Source organism: Lactuca virosa, chromosome 8 (genome assembly GCF_052849685.1).
Source record: "Lactuca virosa cultivar CGN04683 chromosome 8, Lactuca_virosa_CGN04683_v6, whole genome shotgun sequence".
NCBI classification, from domain to species: Eukaryota; Viridiplantae; Streptophyta; class Magnoliopsida; order Asterales; family Asteraceae; genus Lactuca; species Lactuca virosa.
In genome coordinates, this window is record NC_136433.1 from 392,902,939 (window position 1) to 392,927,284 (window position 24,346).

A 24,346-nucleotide genomic window follows, 5' to 3' on the forward strand; every position below is an offset into this window, starting at 1 on the left:
TGATTTAATTGGACCTTACTAGCAATGCTAATGGGCCACTGAGGCCCAATAGCACATAGAAGCCATTGAGGGTCCCTTAAACATGTAATTGGGTCATAGGAGGCCCAATAGACATGTGTTATTATTGTTAGGCCCAAAAGTCATGTCAATGGGCCACGAAGGCCCAATAAGCATGATTAGGATCTTTCAAGCCCAACTATTTGAATATTTATTTGTTTTAGGTATAGTATAATTGTCGGAAGTTTGATTGAACAATTGTTAAATTCGCAACGGCACGAAACTTGTCGATTGTTTATAACGATATTTGAAAATATATGTATATTCTTCATTCTATTTTCATAAGTTGTAATTTGGTATTCTCTTTTTTTTTTACCCAAATATCTGAATAATAAAATAATTAGCTCAAAATATTGGTATGACCCATTCAGCCCCTTTCTTTTTAATAAAAATGACAATTTTAGTCCCTTATAAAAAAAGGACATTTTAGGCCCTTAAACCATTTTCTTGACATTTTTGACCCATAAACTTGTTTAAGTAATGTTTTTAGCTCAAAATTTACTCTTTGGCAGTTTCAGCCCCTTCAGTAAGGAGTTTTTCGGTTAAAGTCCAAGTTTTTCGCAACTTTTACAATTTTGGCCCAAATTCCAAAAACTTTACATTTTTTATCCTTTTTGGAAAAAAAATCATTTTAACCCCTGAAATAGTTTTTTTACCCCTTTTACCCCCTGTTTTGAGAGTTGTACCATTTCAATCCCTTGAAAATCATATTTTCGCAATTTTTGGGCCTATGGGCCGAAAAGCCCAAAAATTGGCCCATTAAGCTACAAATTACATATCTAGTCCTTTGAAGAGCATAATATTCATAAAAACATTTATTTTAACTGTTTTGACTCTTTTGGTCCTTATGAAAACCATGAATGACAATTTTTAACCCAACTTTTGTTTATTTGACAAATATAGTCCAAAAATGAGTTTTATGTTGCAATATGTTTATTATAACCTTAGAGGGTAATTTTTCTTGACTTGTTTAGTGTAATATATCTTAGATCATGTTTATTTTCCTTCTTGTGCCATAGATCTCGAGATTTCTTTCCTTTTTGTTACATATTTACCACATAAACACATAAAATCACACATACATACATGAAATCACACATAACATACACATACACATAGATCTACACATTTTACTTGTATTCTCCCCCATAAAACTTGTGAAAACCGAAAATAGAGGGGTATGAACTCACCTTTGCTTGTTTTTTTCGATTTGAAGAAGAAAGGGAAGAGTTTGATGCTATTTTTCGGCCCTAGCAAGCTTTCTTGGGTTGATTTCAAACTTAAGAAGCTTCTAAGGAGTAGATCATGAAAATTGTCTGAGTTAGGAAGAAGTTTTGATGAAATAAAAAGACTAGGTTATGGATCTAAACAATAACTTACCAATGATGATGATTATTATGGAATAACCTCCTTGAAAAGCTCTAAATCTCGAAAATTTGGAAGGAGAAGTGAAGAAGTTGTTATGAGTTCTTGAGAGAAGCTTAAGTGAATTGTGTGTGTGTGTGTGTTTTTCCTTTGGCCGAGAGATAAGAAGAAGAGAAAGAGAAGAGAGAGAGGTGAAAGGATGGATTGCATGGAGATTTGTGATGGTGCATGGAAGTCCATAATGTAATAAGGAGGTGGCTAACCCTCCTTATTTCATTAATTTCTATTTTTTTTTGTTTTCCTCTTGGCCGAGAAAGAGAGAAGAGAGAAGAGGATTTGGGCCTTTTGTGCTTAAGTCTCCTAATGTGAAGCCCAAGTTAATGGTTTTCGGCCCAATGGGCCCTTAAGAGGTTTTACGGCCCAATTTGTATAAAAGAATGAGTTTGATGGCCCTTTAGGGCTAAATAGATTTGTTATGGCCCAATAAGGGTATTTTATTTCATTCTAGGCCCATTATGGCCCAAAATGTTAAAATAAATGAAAGTGGGTCCAGTTAGAGCCTATTTAAGAGTTCTAAGCCCAAAATAGTCAAAATTGGAAGCATATTGGTCCATTGGGTCCAATAAGAAAATCCTAGTCCAAAATGGACTTAAACCGGGATTTTTAGGGTTTCCGAATTTTTTTTTTGTTGAATATTTGAATGTTTGTATAGGGTGTTTGATGGAATTTTGTTGTCATTGAATAAACACCATACATGTTTTCAAGTTCTAGCTACAATGTCATTCTTTGTTAAGTGTTTAAAACGTATCAGAATTCCTAGTTGTGACAACTAAGGTTTCCTTAGAGGATGAAGTGTAATATGGTTCCTACGATTACCAAGACGATCATAAAACACGATACAAAGGTACTCTCCCTTCTTCTTAGATTGGAGAAACTTTTTATCTTTCTGCCTTCATTGATTATTCTTATTCGTTCTGCCATTCATTGAAACTTTTCAATGATTCAGAATTACACTTAATCTTGTAAGCATAACCACATTTACTAGACTTTTAGTAAATCATGGCGAATAATCTCATTTTTATTTATGGTGGACTTGACCAGTGCACAACATTGTGAACTCGATCTCCTAGTCCTTCACTTGACTCTTTGCCAATGAATTAGCCTTAAAATTTCTAAGTACCAAGATTTCCATACATCGCATGATTCAAATCATATGATTCCAAGCTTCTGTCCAATTGAAACTTGGGCGATGGGAATCTTTCCTTACTTAGAAAGTTACGACATTTTCATAAATAATATAACTAAGAATCAAACCCATTTAATATTGCTTATAATAGAAACACATAAACATCAATTTTCACAATTTCCATTGCAAGGAAATATAAATAAGACAAAATCAAAATTTATTTTATTGCGGAAAAATATATCCTTACAATGCAAATGAAAACTATGCTATTACATATTCCTAAGCAGTTTATCATAACTCTAAGCAACAGCTAAAAAATCCGATCATCGAATCCATGCGATCGTAATCCATTTCTTCGCGATCAGACTCAGCTCGCTCCTTCCTCTAAGCTTGCTTTCCTTTCTTCGATCCTTCAAAACATCGAAATGTAATCTTATCACATCATGTATTAAGAATCTCCAAATAGGAACTTAATAGAGTTATATAGTGGATATTTCCTAAAGCAGAGTCATACATCTTGACCCTCCCATCTCTTAGATCTCTTAGGTAGTGAGGACAGCTTCGTAACCAATTCCCCTTCTTTTGGCAGTAGAAACACATGGATTCTTATGGAATGGTACACGGGACTATCTCAGACTCAGCCTTTCTCTTGCGTAGAGAAAACTTTTCTGGACTTCCAATGTTGCCATTGCCCATAGAAGGTTGGGGCATTGATTTATCAGACAAATTTGCTCGACCAGTGCGCCAAATCATTTTTGATTCAGCAGCAATAAGCAAATAAGTCAAATCAATGAGGGTCATGTCGTGGTCCATCATATAGTACTCTCTAACAAACTTACCATATGATTCGGGAAGTGACTGAAGAACCAAGTCAACAACCAACTTCCTTGAGACATCGACACCCAACATCCTTAACCAGTCAATGTGTGACTTCATCTTTAAGACGTGTGCACACACAGACTTTCCATCTTTGTGTCTTATTGCCAATAGGGCATGAGTGACCTTGAACTTTTCAAGTCTTCGAACACATGGGTCAGGGAGAATTATTGGAGAAGGTGGAGGAAGTGAAGCATGATTTCCATTTCCACAATCCAATCGTGGAACATCATCTTCACGTGGAAAACCTTTTTCCAACGGATTTAGTAAGACCATAGTTGTCAGACTTTGACATCTACAAACGGGAGAAATATTAAGTTTAGTTGATTGATCCCTTAATAAAACACCCAAATGAGATATTAAGGCTAGGACCCAACACAATATCCTACAAATTGGAAGAGGGATGCCGTAATCCAACTTGCAGAATATTTGAAGGTAGGTAAATGACGATTTACCAATTTCCACCATGAAAAACGAAAAAGAATGTTAAGTTTTAAATGTATTGGAAACTCCTAGATCTTTTGAGATTCATTGAACTTTTCAATGGCATGTTTAAATCTCGATATGCCCCTCGATTTGTGACTGGGATGCCGAGAATCACAAAACAGGGTGTGAATAACCATGCAAATATACATGGTGCCCCCAATGTTACAGTCACCTATTCGATGTGCCGGTTAACCACACACGCTCCATCGAACTATGACAAACATCGAGTCACCCTTTGCCACCTTTTCTTAGAACCCAATTAGTGTGCTGGTTAACCACACACGCTCCACTAACGTCTTAGCAAGGGTACAAAGTGTAATTTCATGGAATTGCATCAATTCACTTTAGCCTAAAATAACTAAGATTGGGAATTTTGTAAAACATTTAGTTACTTTATAATTCATTATACTTTTAATGGAAAGAGTTTGCCCTATCTTACCCGTTCGGCTAACGACCCTCCACCAATCAAGGAAGCGGTGGGTGAGAATGGACACCCATTAAACGGCCATTTTATAGGCCATAACCTTATACCCCCTTATAGATTGGCTTCGTGAGTGAGGCCTACTAACGGTAAGACTAGCATTTAAGTTATACATATATAATATTAGACTTTTAATAAGGGTGTATTTTATACTTTTAAAATACTATGTGGATTAATTTAATAAATTATACCTTTTAATTTAATTAAACATAAACCATGTCATTATGGATTTATTAAAAATTTCCTTTAATTATACACTTAATTAATTTAATAAAACCATAAGGGTGTAATTTGAACTTTTCAAAAAAAAAACTAGGGTTTTAGAATTTAATATTTCAAAATTAAACTTTTAATCAAAATTTTAAATTCCAAAACTTGAGGGCAAGTTTTGAACTTTTCAAAAACATTAGGGTTTAGAATTTAAATATTTCAAAATTAAACTTTTAATCAAAAATTTAAATTCCAAAACTTGAGGGCAAGCTTTGAAACCTTTCAAAATATTAGGGTTTAACTATTTAAATTTCAAAACTAAAACTTTTAAAGTTCAAATTTAAACTATAAAACCTAAGGGGTGTAAATTGAAACTTTTCAAACTTACTAGGTCAAATATTTGACTAATAATAATCCTATATTATCCATATTTAACCAAATCCATCAATTTTGATGAGGATAACCATTCCAAACTTAAAAAATTCGGATTTTGGCAAGAAAAATGAGTTTTGGCGATTATCCTCAACAAAATCTGGCAGAAAATTCAAAAATCCCGGCACCAGAGCCCTGGACTCGTCGAGTCCACAATGGAAATCGTCGAGTAGGACCTACTCGTCGAGTCCATTCATGGACTCGGCGAGTCTGCCAGTCAGAAACCAAAAAAGTTCGATTTTCAAGCAAGCAATGAACAATTAAGCATCAAATACATCAAACAGACAGCCTAGGCTCTGATACCACTGATGGGTTTTGAGCACTACATCATTCCTATGGTGTACATGCAAACCCTAAAGATTTGGATCTAGTTTGTCTAATGAATATGCAATAATCATCCAAAGCTCATAAACCCTAGATCTAGCATGTGATAATAGATATTAACATAAGAATAGGGTTTAGATCTTACCTTTGATTGTTATGTAGTAATAACAATCTATTCCTTCTTGTAATTGACTTCTGAAAGCTTAGTGCCACAAGTGTCACACCTTTAATGGCTCACAAACACCAAGAGCAAGAGGATGACTTGGGAGAAGAGAAGGAGGCACCAAAAAACGTCCAAGAACCCTAAAGAATGCTTATCTTCGTTTTTTGTGCCCTAGGGGTCTTTAAATATGTGAGGCTATTAGGGTTTTGAACTAGGAAACCCTAATCTGACTGCTTAGGCCCTAAGCAGCCCATGGACTCCCTCCTTAGAGGCCTTGGACGAATTCTTATGGGTTTCCCCATAGATTTCGTCCACTCCATCCTTATGGAGTCCATTAGCCCAATATTTAACTATCACACAATTGACAGTTCTAGTCCCCTTTATTTAATTAATGTCTTTTAGCCACAAAATTAATTTCCTAATTAATTCTTGACTAATATTAATTAAACAATATGATTTCTCTTCTAATATATTATTCATATAATATATTAATAAATCATAATTATTCTCTTTCTCCATAAATCATCCTATCAAGTTGCTTTGGTGAAGGCAACCCAAAAGGATCATGCTCACAATCGGGTCAAGTACATACCAAAATAGTTATGGACTTAGTCACTAATCCAACAGTATCCTACTACCCAGTCTGTTCCTAATCTGAAAGAAAACAATCATCTTTAAATTCATTTGTCATTAGCCAAACAAATACATTTACATAATTGAAGGATTCAGATAAACATTCAAAAGTTGGAGTAGAAAATAAATGAAACCTTTCTGAACGCCAACATATCTGCAAACGGTGATGCATAATTTTGTTTATAACCTGATTTCAACCATCCAAGTTTGCTGCAGATCAACAGTAATATCAAAACCTACAGTAACTTCACAAAAACCAATTGTGTGGACAAAAGCATTTATTGATAAATTATTGATTATATAGAATGTCAAATAGTTTCCTCCGCCTTGGATTAAGTTCTTCTAATCCTTTCAACACACCTGAAAGACGACACATATAAGTGATCAGTAAGAAACTATGGAGTAAAAAAACATGATTAGGAAAACTGCAAAAAGGTTCCGTTGAGACCCAAATTTCTACACCTTCATAAATTCTTTCCAAAACACGAGGTACCCCAGCCAAAAATGTTGGTTTCAGTTCGATCATATCATCTTGTATAGCATTTATATCCTTCAAAAGATAGCATTCATAACACACACAAACACACACAAACACACACACATGTCAGATTTTACCCCATGATAGAAGCCAACAGAGGCGCCCATACGAAAAAAGTATTCTTCAATCATACGGTCAAGGATATGTGCGAGAGGCAGAAAGGATAAATAAACATCATCTATAGTCATCTGTCATATATGGTTCAACAGTCATGAGCCAGAAAAAAGCGTGAATATATACGAAAGCAACAAGCCAAAGGACAAATGATCGAGTCTTCATACCTTTTCCTCAAATTGTTTCATAAAAAGATTGACCCCAAATATAGTTGTTGTAGCATTTTCATGTGTCAATATAACACATTTTGGATCTCCGTTGGTGCTGCTTGTGTACATAATTGTACATATGTTAGATGGTTGAGGTGTGTGTAGCTCCGATGGATGTTGGCTACCCTACTCGATCAACATCATAGAAAAATGTTAATTTAATTACTCAAATCATAAGCATATATATCTTGATGGAGAAACATGTTGTTATGAGAGTTGATGAACCATATGAAGGAAGTCATTTCATGCGAATTATTTTATTCCAATGGAATCTGCCTTTTCCTTTTCCTCCTCTTCTATGGAAGTGAAGCAAACAATCACTGCATGCAAACAGGGTCAAAAGAAATTGATTCGGTTGTCACTGCATGCATGCAATTCCATATATTTACAAGGTTTTCTCACCCTAGAGACGTCGAGTATGTGTACATTCAGGATCCAATAGCTGCCAAATTAAGCAAAGCGCTTAATTATTTAGCACACAAGCTGACGCACTAATATATTTTAAGGAAAAACTAAGCTTGGGTTCTCACCTGTTTAACCTTTTTATCTTGGACAAAAACAATATCAACTTCAGCATGCTCCAAAATATAGTTTACCGCCCCTGCCCCTATTGGATATATATTTACATAAATCCAATCAAGATCGAAGGAAGGGAGGGTTTTAGGTTAATTTATAATTAAGTGAAATAGGGAAGAAAAAAAAAGTTTGGTTTCAATGAATCAAGTTTTACCAAGGGTATCATATAGAGGTACACAAACGATGCTCTGGGCATTGCAAGCCTATATTCATTCACGTAGTCATCGTTAACATATAATTAATGCATAAACATATCATGTGAAAATTATGAATCTGAGTTGATAACTGACCTCCATTGCTACAATCCATTAAGGGCAATTTGATCCATAAATTCCAAATTTACATCCATGTTATTCACATACAGCTTGTTGTTACAAATCAACACATGTACAAACAAGGATAATTAAAAAATGTGAGAATTCTTCAGACCATGCATAGCAAGTCAGTTTAGAAAATTAATTAGGTGCATATATATAATGCAAATTACATATGTATATGTAACATCACAAAATTCAAGACCAAAAATTTCATTTTTGATATATCTAAAACACTATTGTAACTTTGTTCACACATAGAAAAGCATTTCAAATAAAACATCTATCAGAGTTCGTTCCCAAAAATCATACATTGCAGAAAAACACAGGTGTATGTGTTGCGGTCGTCTCGAGCTCCTTTACTTGAAAATTGGAGGTACCTGAAACCAAAATTGAAAACTGTAAGCACGAGCTTAGTGAGTTCCCCAAATACCACATACCATACATATCAACATACTGCTTAGCATATCTGGGTGATGGTCTACCCATTCGGTCTCTTTCAACTGGATATTATCTAGCATATAAGCACATAAATCACATATTGGCATACATAACCATGATCCATACATATCATTCGTATATCATAATCAAATAATATGATATGTGCCAATACATAGTCTTGCCATTATGCCACGGGCCGACACTTGGTCTTTCTTGCCAAGCCGGGGGCCACCCCCTGGGTCTTACAGACAAGTGCCAAGAGCCACCTCCTGGTCTTCCATGCAAGCATCACAAAGACAACTAGCATACATACTGTTCTACGTAGCCAATTAGCATACAGTGTGCCAGGAGCCACCTCCTGGTCTTTCATACATAATGCCTAGGGCTAACCCCCAGGTCTTCCTACCATACATAATACTCCCTCCGTCCCAATATTATTGTTCACAGACAAAAAAACACACATATTAAGAAAATCATTAATTACCACTAACTTTATTTAATAAAATGACAGTTTTGTCCTTACTTTGCATTTAATGTTCCATTAAATGCTTAGTTGGTTAAGTAATAATGAGGGGGTATTTTGGTAAAAATGTTATTTATTTTTAGAAGTGGACTATTATTTTGGGACAAACCAAAAAGGAAAGATGGACTATAATTTTGGGACGGAGGGAGTAGCATACAATGTGCCAGGAGTCGCCTCCTGGTCTTTCATACATAATGTCTAGGGCTAACCCTCGGGCCTTCCTACAATACATAAAAGATCCGAGTACATGGAACAAACATTACGTAACCTCTATGTGATTGTGTCCTCCTCGATTAATTGGTGAACTTTTCGATATGCTTTGAGGAGTTCTTTGGTGATGATTATGGAGAGCCGGATGCACATTAGAGCGTTATTGACCCCAGTTCTTGCAACTCCGCTTCAAACTCATCTTTTTCCTTTCAAGAACTGAAAATAGTAACATGTTTTTTTTTCTTTTGTCGTTTCGATGTCTCATCGTCTTGTTTGGTGGGTCAGGTATACGAATACTAAAATGGTTGAAATAGCAGTTAATTACCCTTTGACTCACAACCATAAAACTGAAACATCTGATGTATTTAGTATTTACAGTGGATTGACTACCATACCCTTTTCAGGTGGTCATTCGGTCAATGCCCTTCAACTTTCAAGTGGACCTAATTTTTTGTTAAGTAAATAGCCTTTGCCTTCTCCATGAAGGGCGATTTGGGAAGAAGGAATTTCCGGTTTTCCAATTTTTGTTGGGTCGTCATTGCGTGCAAAAAAATTTAAGTGTAAGAAATTGATATATCTACCAACAACTTTATTCATATAATAACCATGTAAATTTGTGGTAAAACCCCATTCAAAATCATTATGGACTATATTCTTCTTTATCCCACCATTAAGTACAATTCTTGATAGATGGTCATTACAACTGAAATAAAATTATAATCGATGCCTATTTTTAATTTGTTGTAATGATTTTTGTCCCTCAGGTAAGGTTGTTTAAAAAAATATGTTTAATAGTTTTACCTTGCAATTTTAGTGTTTATAGGTAGAATATAATGTGATTAGCGTGGTTATGGTGGATAACTACTATGTCAAATTCACAGAAATCATTCAATTCTATGGTGGTATGTAATATTTTTTTTCAAAAGCAATTTAATATTAGTGATAACATATATAGAAGAGTGCAGATCATATAGCAAAACATCTTCAGTTATAAACATAAGTCAAATATAAAACCAAAAAAACCCAAAAAGGGGAAAAAAAGTTACCTAAGTAACCGACAGTTGTGATGATAAACCGTAGACCTGTTATGAAGACCAGAAGAAGTTGTTAGTTTATGTTCTGTTTATACTTTTATTTGAATCACCAACAGACTAAGATTAGCACATGAAATAGGAAATGTTCCAATAATTAAAGTGGAAGGTCTAGATAACGGTAGCAAAAGAAGTCACATTTTATTTCAAGCAAAGAATTAAAAATGTATTACCTCAGTTCCTGGAAACAACTTGAAGAAATACAACACCACATTGTAATTTCATTTTGTCTTCTTATGATCGTTCACTTAAACGTACACCTGAAAAAGACATTTAAATTTGAAGAAATTACTCATAAAAACCATATTACGTCATTATACCTTTTTACTATAGCTAAGTACTTTTAATTTTCTCATATTAGGGCCTTGTACTTTCGGGAATCAACCCAGATACAGATTTTGTCATCCATTCCTCCAGTAAACATGTCAGCAATAACGATCATTTTCAAAAAACAGAGGAAAATGATGACTACATGCTACATTTTTCAAGTAAAAAAAGCAAAAATGCACTATTTCTAAAGAAGAAATTTTTTTGTTTTTTCCTGCATTTTCTAGGAAAATATTACATATGAACACGCAGTAATGATTATTAAGAAAGAAAGCAAACAAAGATTGTTTAAAAACCTGAATGAACTCATTGTACAAAAGAACTACTGCTGTGACACTCCAGACGATTCAAATGCTCATGTTTGCATTTTTACAAATAGTAATGGTACCGAAAGTTACACCGGCGAGTTTGGTCTTCCCCAAATTTGTAATTACAAATAATAGTGGGTTACCAACCAAAATCTGAATCCATTGATAGCACACCTACCAAGCCTTTGGACCTGCAAATTTTCAAAAAACTCTAGTTTTGTTTGTTATGTATTCAAGAATTTATAAATATTTCTTTATATTGTTTGGTGAATGGTGATAGCTATATTCCAGAGCTAACTCAGTACGTGTTGTGTTGATTGATCGCTTTCCATTGTGATGACACCTTTTTCGGGCACATTCTGACCTGAAATTTCACCATATTTTATCTCAGAATCCAAAAAATCTTAATAAAAAATATTAAAAAAAAAAAAAAAAAAGATTCACCTATTGAAAGTTTTGGCTTGGGGTTAATGCAAAAAAAAACGGATTTCGGAATGATCATCGATTGTATCTGAACACAACCTCTCAGATTGATCAAAGAATAAAAATTTGTTCTTTTTTTCTTTTTAAGGTGCATTTGTTTTAAACAAATGAAAATTGATCATAAGAGAACAGAACTTGAATAAAAATTGCAATTGACCATTTTTTATAAATATTTGTTTTTAATATGGCTGGAATCGAGATCCCAAATGAAAATGGTACCTTTATTACCAGTATTTGTTTCTCCATTTCGAGATCTTACTAAAAAATAAATTGCAGATAGTGCAAATCGCTACATTAGTGCATTCCTTAAAATCCAACCAACCAATTTTTCTATCTTTTCAGTCTCATTTCTCATTTTTCAGTAGGCAAATAAATCAGTAGGCAAATATATGAACCTAATAAAAGTATACAATGTAAAACACCAAATAGCACAAAAATAATGATCTACCATGCGAGTTCTGTTTTTGCACCTCTGTCACTTTATCCTTATACATAAAACCCAAGTTGTAAGACTTTTCCTTATTAATAGTATCCTTATTCATAAAATCCAAGTTTATCAAAGAAAAGTAACCTACCAAATCTGTTTTTGCACCTCTGTCACCTTATCCGTTGGTAAAATCCCAACCATAAAAAGTAACTTTCCAAGAATCCGAGCTACCATAGTTTTACCTATATACAATACAATTTGGAAATTACAATTTTGCCCCCACAATCCCAAATTACAAATAGAAGGTTGTTGAAGGTATATAAGTAATTTTATCAGTGCAAAACCACATGATACACGAATATACATGTGAAACATGAGATTTACAAAGTAAAAGCGATATATATATATATATATATATATATATATATATATATATATTATTTTCAATTAAATCTGGAAACTTTATAAAAAAATAATAATAATAATAATAAGTAAGGGAGCAGAGCTATTTTTGATGGCTGAGAAATTCTTTCATGTGTGCATAAATTTCAGTCTTGACTATAAGTTGAATCTTTTTGGAGTCTTCGCATAGCAAACTGCTGTATTCTCTTGCAAAGTCGCATGCTGCTTCAAACACATCCTACAAACAAAGAATGAGTTAAATAGCAATGTAGTTTTGTTTATTTATATTTTTTTACAGCATCCTACTTTTAAAATAAATGAAAGTATTTTGTTACCCTTGATGGGAAATCATCGAAGAAATATGCAGGCGTCATCTCTACCCTGTTTAGATCTGATTCCCACAACCTTATATGTTGTTGTTTATCAAATACTAAATATCTACCCCAAGTATAGTAACATGTTTTTATTTTTATTTATTTTTTATGTTTGTTTGAAGATAATGGGAAATTAAGAGCAACCTGGTCTGTGACATTTTCAGGTACAGATGGCACTTTTTCTACAACACGAGGATGAGCATTCTGCTGAAGAAATGAAATTATCTGCAAATCAAGAAACAAGAAGAAATATTAGTTACTTTTTTTTAATAGGGTCAAATGCAAGAAAAAGCAAATTTCATTACTATACTTGGGTAGATATTTCTAAGTAAAATTTCCTAATACGGAAAGAAAAATATTATAATTGGTAGATTTTCTAGGTGTAAATAAAAGAGAAAAAGTAGGACTGTGTAATTCAGAAATAAATGAAAGTTTTTTTTTTGTATTTGGATAGTTGATGCTTGCCTGGTCTGCTGTAATGGCATTTTGAAAAGGTTTTGTAGAGGTTCTCTTTTGTAATGGATCCAACAATCAGGTTAGGAAGTTGATATTCTACCATGTGCAAGTTATACATAAAAAAATGAGACACAAAATTACCATATTAACCCTCTGTCTATTTGTAGAAACTTATTGGTTTTACAAAATTTATGGTGTGATAAAAATAACCACCATATTAAGTAACTACTAACAACTAAGAAAGAGAACAAAAAGTAACAACTCACCAAAAAATAAAAATCATTTTAAGAATCCAAATTAGAAATCAACTAAACAATAACATATAGTAATAGTAGATATTTAGTATATCAACTAAGAAAGAGGTTATTTTGGGAACTTTGGCAAATAGAACATGCAGAAAATATAAACAAATAAAAAGTCATGGATTACCTGACAAAAAGTCTCAAGATTTCACAATGCAACTTAGAGGTGGAGTAGGCATATACCCTGAAGTTAGTTTCCACAACAACAAATCCCTACCACAAACACAAACTCACCTCACTAAAATCATAATTCTTTTGAACATCATCAAAATATGCAAACAACCCTTTTATTCCAAAATGCAAATTAACATATTCGAATTTTGTAACCAGATCAACAAACAATATCAACTTAGAGATACGGTAGGTACCTGTTTCCTTGATGGTGCATCTGACAAGCTAATAGAGAGATTAGTAGCCAATTTTGTAGGAATGAACCAACTATCTTTCCTCCCCTACAGAAAAAAGAAGATACCAATTAGCCAATTATATGCTGTCAGAATTAAACTACTTCAAAGTATAATTATATATGCAAGAAATAGCAATGTACTACCAGTTATATGTAATTTCATCTTTTTTCTTATTCAGCCCTTATACTTTGAAAATCTACCAAAAATTGTAACATTCTACTTTTTTATTTTTTCTTTCTTATTAGGACATTGTAGTTTAAAGAAATTTATAGCAGTGAAAAATGTTTTGTATTTGGACGACATTGCTATAATTGGGTAGATTTTTCAAAGTACAATACTGTAAAAGGAAGAAATGAAAAACAAAAGGAAATTGCATTTAACCCTTACAAAATATGGTAAAAAGAATGGAGTAGCATTCACCTGCTGGAGTTTGATGAATCCCAAGTCTGCAAGATCTTTAACTGTTATCCTTTGTATCTCATCTAAAGTGTTCATATTATATGCCTGTTTTTGTTTTCAAATTAAAATATCAGCCTCAATAGGGAAGCATGTATTTACTATTTACTTGTGAAATTTTAGTGTTAAAAGGATATTTGAGTATCTGTAAGGAGGGACGAAATGTTGGGAATCGAAATTTTAAGATGGAAAGTAGAAATCCATTGGTCAAAGAATTTGTGAATTCCAATTGATTTCAATTCTGTACTACTCCACAAACACGGGATTGGAATGGAATTGAATTCCAATTCCGGCAAAAACAAAATCCTCCTTTATTACATTAAAAAATCACATTTATGCTTTAAAATATATATTAAGTCAAAAATTGATACCTCGCCAGTAACATGAAAGCTAAGTTCTAGCAGAAATGAGATCAGATCTGCAGAGTCCACTCCTCTGTCCTGTTCATACAAAGTTCAAAAAGGACTCAAAATATAAGTATTTAGAGAATATAGAAAAATTACAGATGCAAAAAAAATATGAATAAATCCATAGTCACATAGAAAGTTGAATGTATGTATAAATTTACAATAATACCCCTATCAATGCTATAATAAAGACACCAACGAAAGTAGAGTGTTGTTTTTTATATTTAATCATTTTGCATTTAATGAAATGAAATTTTATTGTTGTAAAAATGTAGCATATAACATAGTGTGTGTATTATCGGCAATCGTAATTTGAAATGAATATTTTTTCTTATGTTTCGCTAATATACATTGAGAATTGTGGATGTGTATTATCATCAATCTGAAAGTAAAATATTATTTCTTAAATTTCCTGAAAAACAATGAAACAACTTAAAGGTTGTTCGTAATGTTCTTTGAGAACTATTTAGGGGTATTATTGTCATTATGAAAGTAGAATGTTAATTCTTACTTTTAGCTATTTTATATCATTCTAAATTGACGACAATAACCCTAAAAAATGATGAAAGTAACTGCGATAACATATTAGATGTCAATAAAAAATATGAAAGTACAATGATAGGGGTATTATCGTAAATTTCAAATGAATATTGTTTAGTTGGTTTTTTGTAATTTACTTTTCAGAAAAAGCCCCATGAACAGACACAAAACAACACCACCAAATCAATAATGGAAATATTAACAATTTGAACCTGTAAATATTCAACTGTTGAATCGTGTTGTTGTAACTGTAATTTATGCTCTTGCACTTGGTTCATGAGTTGACCAACTTGACTTTTCATATCATTATTTTCATCCTTCTCTGTTTTATGTTTTTCAGCAAGAATAATATTTTCTGCATGTATCAAATCAATAAAGAAAAATATTACCAAATGAGAAACTTTATACATAATGATAAATGAAAATACATTTTTTAAAAGTCAGAAACCTTCAAATCTAACTGTAGTGCAAAAGTAACTTTCCAAGATTTTTGAACTTCATTGAATAGTAACACACACCGATCCTTTGCAACTTTAAGTGCTTGTTTTAGTCCCACAACATCATCCTGTTTCCGATCAATACTTTCTTTTTCTTTTTCATAAAACTCCGTGTGAGCATCATTTTCCTATATTAAAGAACACAAATTATGCCCCACAATATAAAAGAAAATAGAGAAGACAAGGGCAAAATAATCATTTCTACAAACTTACAACAAATTAAAAAAAAAACACATTTGATGGACCTGAGAAATTAAAAAACACAAAAAGAAGTAACTGGTCTTGAAAATGTTTGTAAAAACGAATAAGTATTTCAACAAACAGTTCTTATACAAAAATCGAAAATAAAAACGAATAAGTATTTCATGATTCAAAACCTATAGATAATACAACCAATTAGAATTTAAGGTAGATATAGATCCAATCAGCTCATAATAACCACAACGGACTTAATTTGTAAACATCTTAAAGAAGATAAATATTTGAGAGTGATTTAAGTGTGAATAAAATCACATCCCCAATATGTCATGTTCATTAAACCAAAAGTTTTCTGCATGTTCCAAACTTTAAAGAGGTAAACCAAGTAAGCCAATTTAAATTACCACACAATCGAACTGGAATTAATTATCTCAGCATTGAAGATGTTAATTTCATTGAATCATAATAGGACACATATGAGACTACCACCTCCTATTCTTTAACGCTACTCCCTAAATAGTTGAAACTTGTATTAATTTAAATAGGCTAAGAAAATACTATAACTCTTTGATTTTTTTGCAAGAGTAATAACAGAACAACACATTTTGTCCAACGTGTGCAAGGATTAGTTGTCTAGATAATTTCCAATCAGAATAACAATAAAACTAAAATGGAGGAAAGGAGTAAGATATGTAGCTTTCAATGGAATTTATTATTTATAAAACAACTTTAGCTTTTGGATGATCAGTTTTCTGTTATTGATGCACTTACAACTTTTATCGAGACCTCTGAGGCATTTCATCGAATGGGTGGTGAGCAGAAGCTGCAAATTTCCACTCACACCTAAATCAATGGTTTCTTTGAGCCCAAAGGGGTTAATCGATTCAAGAAATAAAAGCGTGTTAAATCCAATTGAAGAGCTTACCCAGACGGATTTCTCAGGAGGATTCCAAGTTACAATTGGGGAGATGGTTTTGCAATACGCTACAATCATCCATACGATCAAAAATGAGTTTGAAGATGAGTAAGCATTCTTCGGATTTACTTTTCAGCAAGAAAATCAACTCAAAGATGAGAAAATTATAACCTTCTGTCCAAGCCAATCAGAGCGCTCTAAATCCATAGTCACATAGAAAAATTTTCAATAGCAAGAGTTCATTTAATTCTCGAATGATCGTACAGATCGTCTATAGGGTGAGGGAAAGGAGTAGGTTCTCAACAACAGTGTCTCCGGCTAGAGTTTTACTGGGAGTCGATCATACTGTTGAGAGGGAAGAAGTTTTAGGTAAGCAAGTGAGGGTTAACGGGGAAGGGATGGTAGGTTACCTTCTAGTAGGTTGTAGTGGTGGCGTACGGAGGGTGGTGGTAACAAACGACTGCCGGAGACTCAAGAGAGAAAGGGAAAAGACATAACAGATATGATTTGACGACGTTTGATGGTGTGTAGAGGAGATTAGGGTTTTCAAGATGTATAAGGTAAGACTGTAAGTTACAATTAGACGTGCGTGTATATTTTGTTCAAGGTGACGTCATGAAACAGATCGAAGGCTAGAAAAATTAGTATTGAAATCCAATCAAAGGCCCTGGTTGCTTCATTGATGAATTAAAGGTTCTCTTTTAATAATATTTAGAGATTATATTATTATTGTTATTATTTATTAACTTACCGTTTACATCTATATAATATATTTTATTTACTTAATTCACTTGAAAAAACTACAACATAAATCCCTAATAATATAATTGATCAGTTTATTTGTTAGCACTAGTTCAAGATCATCAAATGGAAACAGGCGTTACAATTCTCCCCCGCTTAAACTGGATTTCGTCCTCGAAATCGCTCCTTACTAACACTTATATCGAAACAACAATTTGAGGAACGCAACCGAAGATTCTGCGCATAGGACAACCTTCTCGAGACAACTAAAACCCCAACCAAAATTCTATCCCGTAGAAAAACAAACCCTAAGCTCCCGCAAAGCCACTACTACTTTTCCCAGACCTGAAATCTGCATTGGTCTGACTTCCTGACACACCGCCCATGTCGTAACATTACCAAACCAAACCTTTTACCAAGTAGCAGACCAAACATACACTTCTAACCCTGATCATCTTGACGCGACTTACGAAAAACAAGCCACTGACCTAAACCAGTTGCAGAAAACTTATACTTGACAGAAGGCTCAGATAATCCTTCGACTGGAAGATTCATCCCTGCAACGGTTAGACTCAGACGAGAGCTGCGCAACCAGGTCAAATCAATTACTTTGAGATTATTTAATCCCACTGTAAGTGGCTGGGTATCTCCCGGTCAACTAGCTGCTCTACATAAAGATCCCAAATTACTGCCGCTAACCGAAATACCGGATTCCTACCCGGTTGCTGAGCCAAAGAGCAACCTCACAGTAGCTCCCTGCGACTTCCGAATAGAACTTCGTCTTTTGAAATCTTCCCTAACCATATTGCCACTCATGGCTCCATTATTCCTTCTGGTCTTCCCAATCATAACAGTCCAACTACCTGTCGCCACCGAATCTAATACAAAAAGTGAATGCTACCAGAACCACCGTAGTCTTACATCACGCCTGGTCTCCAACGACCTACCATTTCCCGAATCTGATCGTACTGTGGCCTACTCATATTTGTGCGGGCTGACCCGCCTCGGCCTAAACTATCTAAAGGAATCCGTGAGTGAATCACAAATCTGTCACATTCTCACTGCCGAATAGGGACCGGTGAATGCTACGGTCCACCCCGCAGTCTTACAACACTCCCATACCAACTGACCACTAGTGAATGCTACGGGCCACCCCTGCAGTCTTACTATACCACTATACTAACGGCTAACGAACGAATGCTACGGGCCACCCCCGCAGTCTTACAACGTTTCTACTCTATCTGCCAACTAGTGAATGTTACGGGCCACCCCGCAGTCTTACAACACTTCTATTCTATCTACCAACTAGTGAATGCTACGAGCCACCCCGCAGTCTTACAACACTTCTACTCTATCTGACGACTAATGCTACGGGCCACCACGCAGTCTTACCACATTTCCCACGCTATCTGGCCGCTGGTGAATGCTACGGCTATCCCGCAATCTTACAACACCTTCCACGCTGTCTCATCTACAGACCATGGTCTTACCGCTGATTACCAATACGAACACATCCAAAGTCGAGCACTCACACGGTCTAACATCCCACACTGAAATCATGTCCTGACTGGGATCCTCGACCTGGTTCCCCATGGTCTGCTACACATCAATCAAATGTGGTCCCAAAGTCGGGAAGTTTCCCAAACTTCCAATTCAAATAATCCTCCATTCAGGCAGCCATTATCCCAATTTCACACCTGCTTCTGTCCTGGGTACCTGAATGGTTCTCCCCCACTTCGATCCGACTAAGTCTCCACGACATACGAGAAATGGAAGGATTCCCGATCCTTCCTACCTTCCAATGATAATCGGTGCTTACCAATGCCAGCGACCCATTACTAGGCTAACTTAAAAGACCAAACAGCCCCTGAAGACTAGATGAACACTTTCTGAATTCCAGCAATATTGATAACTCCAGATGCCTTGAAATGATACCGACTCAGATCTTGAATTCCAAATAACCGACGTTTCGAGCAAAACTTCAGTAATAGACCACTTCCATTGGCGACCCATGAGTCAATCTGAGCACAATGACTGAACCCTCTGAATCCTGACGAGGCCGAATAACCATCCTGCGGACCCTGACCGCAGACATTCACACAACGCCCCTGAACCGATCTTGACCATAAACCAAGATAATACTGAACACTCCAAACCCGCAAATAGAGAAATAACCTTTCGTTAACCACTAGTAATTCATGGCATGAAAATGGCATATGACATCACTTGAAGATACAACCCAAACACAAGCATGGAAACAAACCCAAAGATACACTTACTCAAACCCTTGGAATAAAAAACTCCATCGTGCAGTTTCCCGCAAGTGCTGCATTGAATCCGGCCATGTTGGCCTCTCAAAAGTTGATCCGAAATCTTGGGTCTCTTCCCAGGACCCTCCAATATATGCACCTGATCTGGTCCCCTCTTCCCAATGTGCTCTAAATCAATCTTCCACTCTCGGGCTCTAGAAATCATATCATTCAGGGTCTCGCACCCTGACACACTCACCAACTAAATCGTCAACGGCTGAATTGCAATAGTTGGAGCAACCTCTGCCCTAAACCGAGCTACAAAATACTCCCACGACATAGTCTCCAATCCCAAAAGCGCAATAGATCGCACAATCAATCATTGCCGCCCGATACAAGAGATCCAAGGCGAACCGAACCTTAGCTCCTAAGGGTAGGTACTAGTGCGGAAAACAATTTCCATCTCCTTAATCCAAAGCGAACTCAAAACCCTGGCAGTCCTTCCACTAACCGGCTCACCATCGGAGCCAGGACCAAACCCTAGTCCTTCCCCCATGTGTGCTCATCCTCATCTGGCAAAGCAGTTATCCCCACTATCAGAGCATAACCAATAATCCCCCTTCCCGTAAGCTTCTTATATTCTCCAAGACTCTCACCGATTCGAGTACGGATCCTGTGCTTCCAGCAGTACGGGCCCAATACTACCTTCCACACCTATCCATACTTTCCTCAGCAATCCTCCTGAATCCTCTAAGTCACTTCTTCAAACCATTATACCAGTAATCATTGAACCATACTACTAACCCGCTACAGCATATCCTAGGCTTTCCTAGGTTCCCGAACCCACCCAGACCTCAGCTGCTGAAGGATTCCCATTAATGTCAACTACCTACCTCATGAATATAGCCACATACAACAGAGATCAGATAATCCTTCGAGTAAAAGACTCATCCCTAGAATGGTTGGACTCAGACGAAAGCTGCGCAATAGGGTCAAATCCATCACTCTGAGATTATCCAGCATGTGCCACATGTGACTTAACATATTTACTTAGTAGCTAACTCACATTGCTAAGAGTCCCACAAAGCACAAAGCAAGCAGCATTCAGACAATGGAAAATCTAACCAACATACTCCAATCAAACCATTCTATTCTCTAATCAGGAGTCTATACTAACATGCAATTCAAAGGCTCATATAATCAGGCATAACCTAAACAAGCCATCTTACCACTGGCTGACCAGTTCTAGCATGCAAATCTACAAGCTCATATAAGCATACGAAGGCATCTCTCCTAGATCCTTAGCTCTAATCTAGCATGCGAATCACATAATCATATCATATCACATAACAAATATGTATTGGTATTTTTGGAACTACTTACTTGAGCTCGGCTGATTGCACGCATCACGCCCCTTGTTCTTTATTAAAACCATTAGTTTTAAATTTTAGAAAAATTATTTTTCTTGTAAAAATCTTTCAAACCCTCGATTTGAGTCCAGACACTCCCGAAGGTGTGTCCGAATCCCTCAAACCAAGGCTCTGATACCAACTTGTAACATCCAAAAATTCATGACCAAAAATTTCATTTTTAATATATCTAAAACACTATTGCAACTTTGTTCACAAATAGAAAAGCATTTCAAATAAAACATTTATCAGAGTTCGTTCCCAGAAATCACACATTGCGGAAAAACACAGGTGTATGCGCTGCGGTCGTCTCGAGCTCCTTTACTTGAAAATTGGAGGTACCTGAAACTAAAACTGAAAATCGTAAGCACGAAACTTAGTGATTTCCCCAAATACCACATACCATACATATCAACATACTGCGTAGCATATCTGGGTGATGGCCTACCCATTCGGTCTCTTTCAACCGGATACTGTCTAGCATATAAGCACATAAATCACATACTGACATACATAACCATGAGCCATACATATCATTCGTATATCATAATCAAATAAGATGTTATGTGCCAATACATAGTCTTGCCATTATGCCACAGGCCGACACTTGGTCTTTCTTGCCAAGTCGGGGGCCACCCCTGGGTCTTACAGACAAGTGCCAAGAGTCACCTCCTGGTCTTCCATGCAAGCATCACAAAGACGACTAGCATACATACTGTTCTACTTAGCCAATTGACATACAGTGTGCCAGGAGCCATCTCCTTGTCTTTCATACATAATGCCTAGGGCTAACCCCAAGGTCTTCCTACCATACATAATAGCATACAGTGTGCCAGGAGCCGCCTCCTGGTCTTTCATACATAATGTCTAGGGCTATCCCCCGGGCCTTCCTACAATACATAAACCAAATGGGCCGGCATTGGTGCCTTCGACCCATACAAATAGTGAGGAGACTCACCTGAAGCAGTTAACACATAATAAAACCACATAGCGGTTAAGATGTATTGCCCAGCCCCTTGAACACCAACAACCCATATCAATAATCTCTATTTAGCTCGAACTTGAAATATTACTTAATAATACTTAATATTATATTATTATTAAATGATTCATTGAAAATAATATACTTCTAAACCCCATCATTAAACATTGACATGCACAAAGCTCGTTTGACTATTAGTTAAATTAATAGTTATATAAATTTGCCAACTCTATAAAAATATAGTTAAACGCAAAAGTATTTCAAATTAGCTTTCATGACATAAATTTGCTTGACCTTTACGAATTCACTAAGCTCCATAAATATCATTTAATCGTATTACACGAATAAGTTTCATAAGCCCATAGTTTATGATCCAAATTAAATTAAGTCCAACTAATTCTTATAAGGAAGCCAATTCATTTAAATCAATTAGTTGCATAAGCCCATACTAGTTTACCCTAATGGATAGCAGCTCTAAAAGGGAAGTAGCTGATGAATACCTCCCACATAGATACGAGAACTCGAGAAGGACCCCTAGTCACTCCGCAGTCGACGCACTTCTTCAATTCCGGCGATATAAACTTCTCCGGCGACAACCCCTCTAGCGTCGCCTAATACGACTACCGCTGGATGCAGGAACCGACCTGCTAGATTTGCCTTCTCGGTTCCCTCTCCCCACTCTTCTCTCTAGCTGAAAAGGTGCTTAAACCTCGCCATTGGAGTTGCTTACAAATTGGACTGTTAACAGATCGCTAGTCACAACCGGTTATCGCATTACCTCTCCACAGATTTGCTTGAGCCTCCCTTCGACTGGAACATAATCTCATCGATAAACTTAGTGTGAACGCCTGGAGTGAATACGATACTCAAAATAGCTTCTAAAACCCACCGGAGACCTGCTGTCGGAAGTCAACTTCACGTGAAACATCCTCCAAAGTCGTCGGGCTTCATATCGCCTACCACCCATTCGTAGCGATGCACTTCCTCTCTCATACCTTAATTATTTGAATGAAATAAATCACATGCTTGCTTACTCCACCGGAGATGATAGCAGTCACGACTGTTAAGGGAGTGAGTCAAAGTTCACAACACAACTACATGATGCAGCCTCTCAAGCGACTCTCTCTCATTCTTAACCCTAATCCATGAAAAGTATGAATATATAAGTGGAAAAAGGGTGTTGGGGTCTTTTGAAGCAATTCAGATTATTGGTGCTAAAATGAGTAAGAAACAACTCCCAGCAGGTGCTGCATCCGATTGGGGAGAAAGAGACAAGCCAAATTCTAAAATTGGCATAATTGGTCCTTAGGGTTTGATCAGATGGCGATTTCTACCCTGATTTAAGATTCTTATGACAAAACAAGTTTTGGAAAATACAATCTAATCCCTGGCCATAAATCTCTTTACATAACAGTTTTTGAGAATGACAGTTTAAACCCTGAATTTACATTTTCTAAGTAATTAAGTACTTTGAATTATTTAAATTATTATATTATTATTAGTATTACTTATTAACTTACCATTTATATCTATATAATATCTTTTATTTACTTAATTCACTTGAAAAACCTACAACATAAATCCCTAATAATAATTGATTAGTTTATTTGTTAGCACTAGTTTAAGATCATTAAATGCAAACAGGCGTTACAGTATAGTTGTAGCATATATATATATATATATATATATATATATATATATATATATATATATATATATATATAGAGAGAGAGAGAGAGAGAGAGAGAGAGATTGGACTCGAGAAGCCCTAATGGCATAGACATGCAGAACTTCCTCATATATAGTCTTGTAAGTTTTCCAAACGTTTGGCAAGAAGATTACGGTAAACAGGACCAATAGATTGATCATCACCACCGACACCTTTTCTTTCACATTCCTACACCTTCACAGAAAACTGTTTATGATCACTATTCAGCTTCGGGATCCGGTAAAACAGAAAGAAATAGATAGTTGGGATCGATACCAACAAACCAATTAAATTAAAGAAGGATGACTGAAATGACAAAGAGACGCATGTGTTGTTGGTTGGTATGATGAATTTAAGTAAAGCAAATTAATGCAATTAATCTCATATGGCCTACCTACAGTATTGTCCCATCCTACGTATATACACTAACGCTATATATGCATACATACATATATACATGATTACATGTATATTGCCAACGGGGATATATATATATATATATATATATATATATATATATATATATAT

The 24,346-nt window shown here is 35.4% G+C and overlaps 1 protein-coding gene, 1 long non-coding RNA gene and 1 pseudogene across 7 annotated transcripts in view; all 3 read right to left on the reverse strand.

Annotated features, from left to right (window-relative positions):
• LOC145132011 (long chain acyl-CoA synthetase 1-like) overlaps nt 1–23,979 on the reverse strand; it is a 68,959-nt pseudogene extending 44,980 nt beyond the window's left edge. The window contains exons 1-13 of the transcript XR_013717838.1: nt 23,861–23,979; nt 7,941–7,998; nt 7,805–7,853; nt 7,605–7,681; nt 7,477–7,516; nt 7,300–7,394; nt 7,033–7,200; nt 6,829–6,939; nt 6,676–6,763; nt 6,507–6,573; nt 6,348–6,423; nt 6,216–6,234; nt 2,541–2,545 (exon numbers count right to left, since the gene is read on the reverse strand). The product of XR_013717838.1 is annotated as a long chain acyl-CoA synthetase 1-like (transcript). The remainder of the gene's footprint in view (nt 1–2,540; nt 2,546–6,215; nt 6,235–6,347; nt 6,424–6,506; nt 6,574–6,675; nt 6,764–6,828; nt 6,940–7,032; nt 7,201–7,299; nt 7,395–7,476; nt 7,517–7,604; nt 7,682–7,804; nt 7,854–7,940; nt 7,999–23,860) is intronic.
• Nucleotides 8,219–12,141, reverse strand: LOC145133108 (uncharacterized). 3 transcript variants are annotated; one of them, XR_013718409.1, is made up of 8 exons: nt 11,923–12,141; nt 11,170–11,228; nt 10,853–11,055; nt 10,403–10,489; nt 10,185–10,220; nt 9,534–9,614; nt 9,197–9,434; nt 8,219–8,344 (listed from the first exon to the last, which is right to left on the reverse strand). It is a non-coding gene; the product is annotated as an uncharacterized LOC145133108 (long non-coding RNA). The 3 variants fall into 3 exon arrangements; XR_013718408.1 differs by having other exon boundaries at nt 10,853–11,228; XR_013718410.1 differs by having other exon boundaries at nt 9,192–9,434; nt 10,853–11,228.
• Nucleotides 12,234–23,311, reverse strand: LOC145132245 (general transcription and DNA repair factor IIH subunit TFB2-like). 3 transcript variants are annotated; one of them, XM_079066960.1, is made up of 10 exons: nt 16,901–21,074; nt 16,739–16,797; nt 16,585–16,636; nt 15,567–15,743; nt 15,331–15,473; nt 14,543–14,611; nt 14,136–14,219; nt 13,677–13,760; nt 12,695–12,775; nt 12,234–12,414 (listed from the first exon to the last, which is right to left on the reverse strand). In XM_079066960.1, the coding sequence occupies exons 5-10, from the start codon at nt 15,418–15,420 to the stop codon at nt 12,280–12,282; spliced, it is 543 nt and encodes a 180-aa protein (XP_078923086.1). In that variant the 5' UTR covers nt 15,421–15,473; nt 15,567–15,743; nt 16,585–16,636; nt 16,739–16,797; nt 16,901–21,074; the 3' UTR covers nt 12,234–12,279. The 3 variants fall into 3 exon arrangements, with proteins under 3 accessions (XP_078923086.1, XP_078923088.1, XP_078923087.1); XM_079066962.1 differs by lacking the exons at nt 12,234–12,414; nt 16,585–16,636; nt 16,739–16,797; nt 16,901–21,074 and adding exons at nt 13,436–13,521; nt 21,103–21,476; nt 22,611–23,311 and having other exon boundaries at nt 12,665–12,775; XM_079066961.1 differs by lacking the exons at nt 12,234–12,414; nt 12,695–12,775; nt 16,585–16,636; nt 16,739–16,797; nt 16,901–21,074 and adding exons at nt 12,790–13,102; nt 13,436–13,521; nt 21,103–21,476; nt 22,611–23,311.
• Nucleotides 23,980–24,346: the final 367 nt, after the last annotated feature.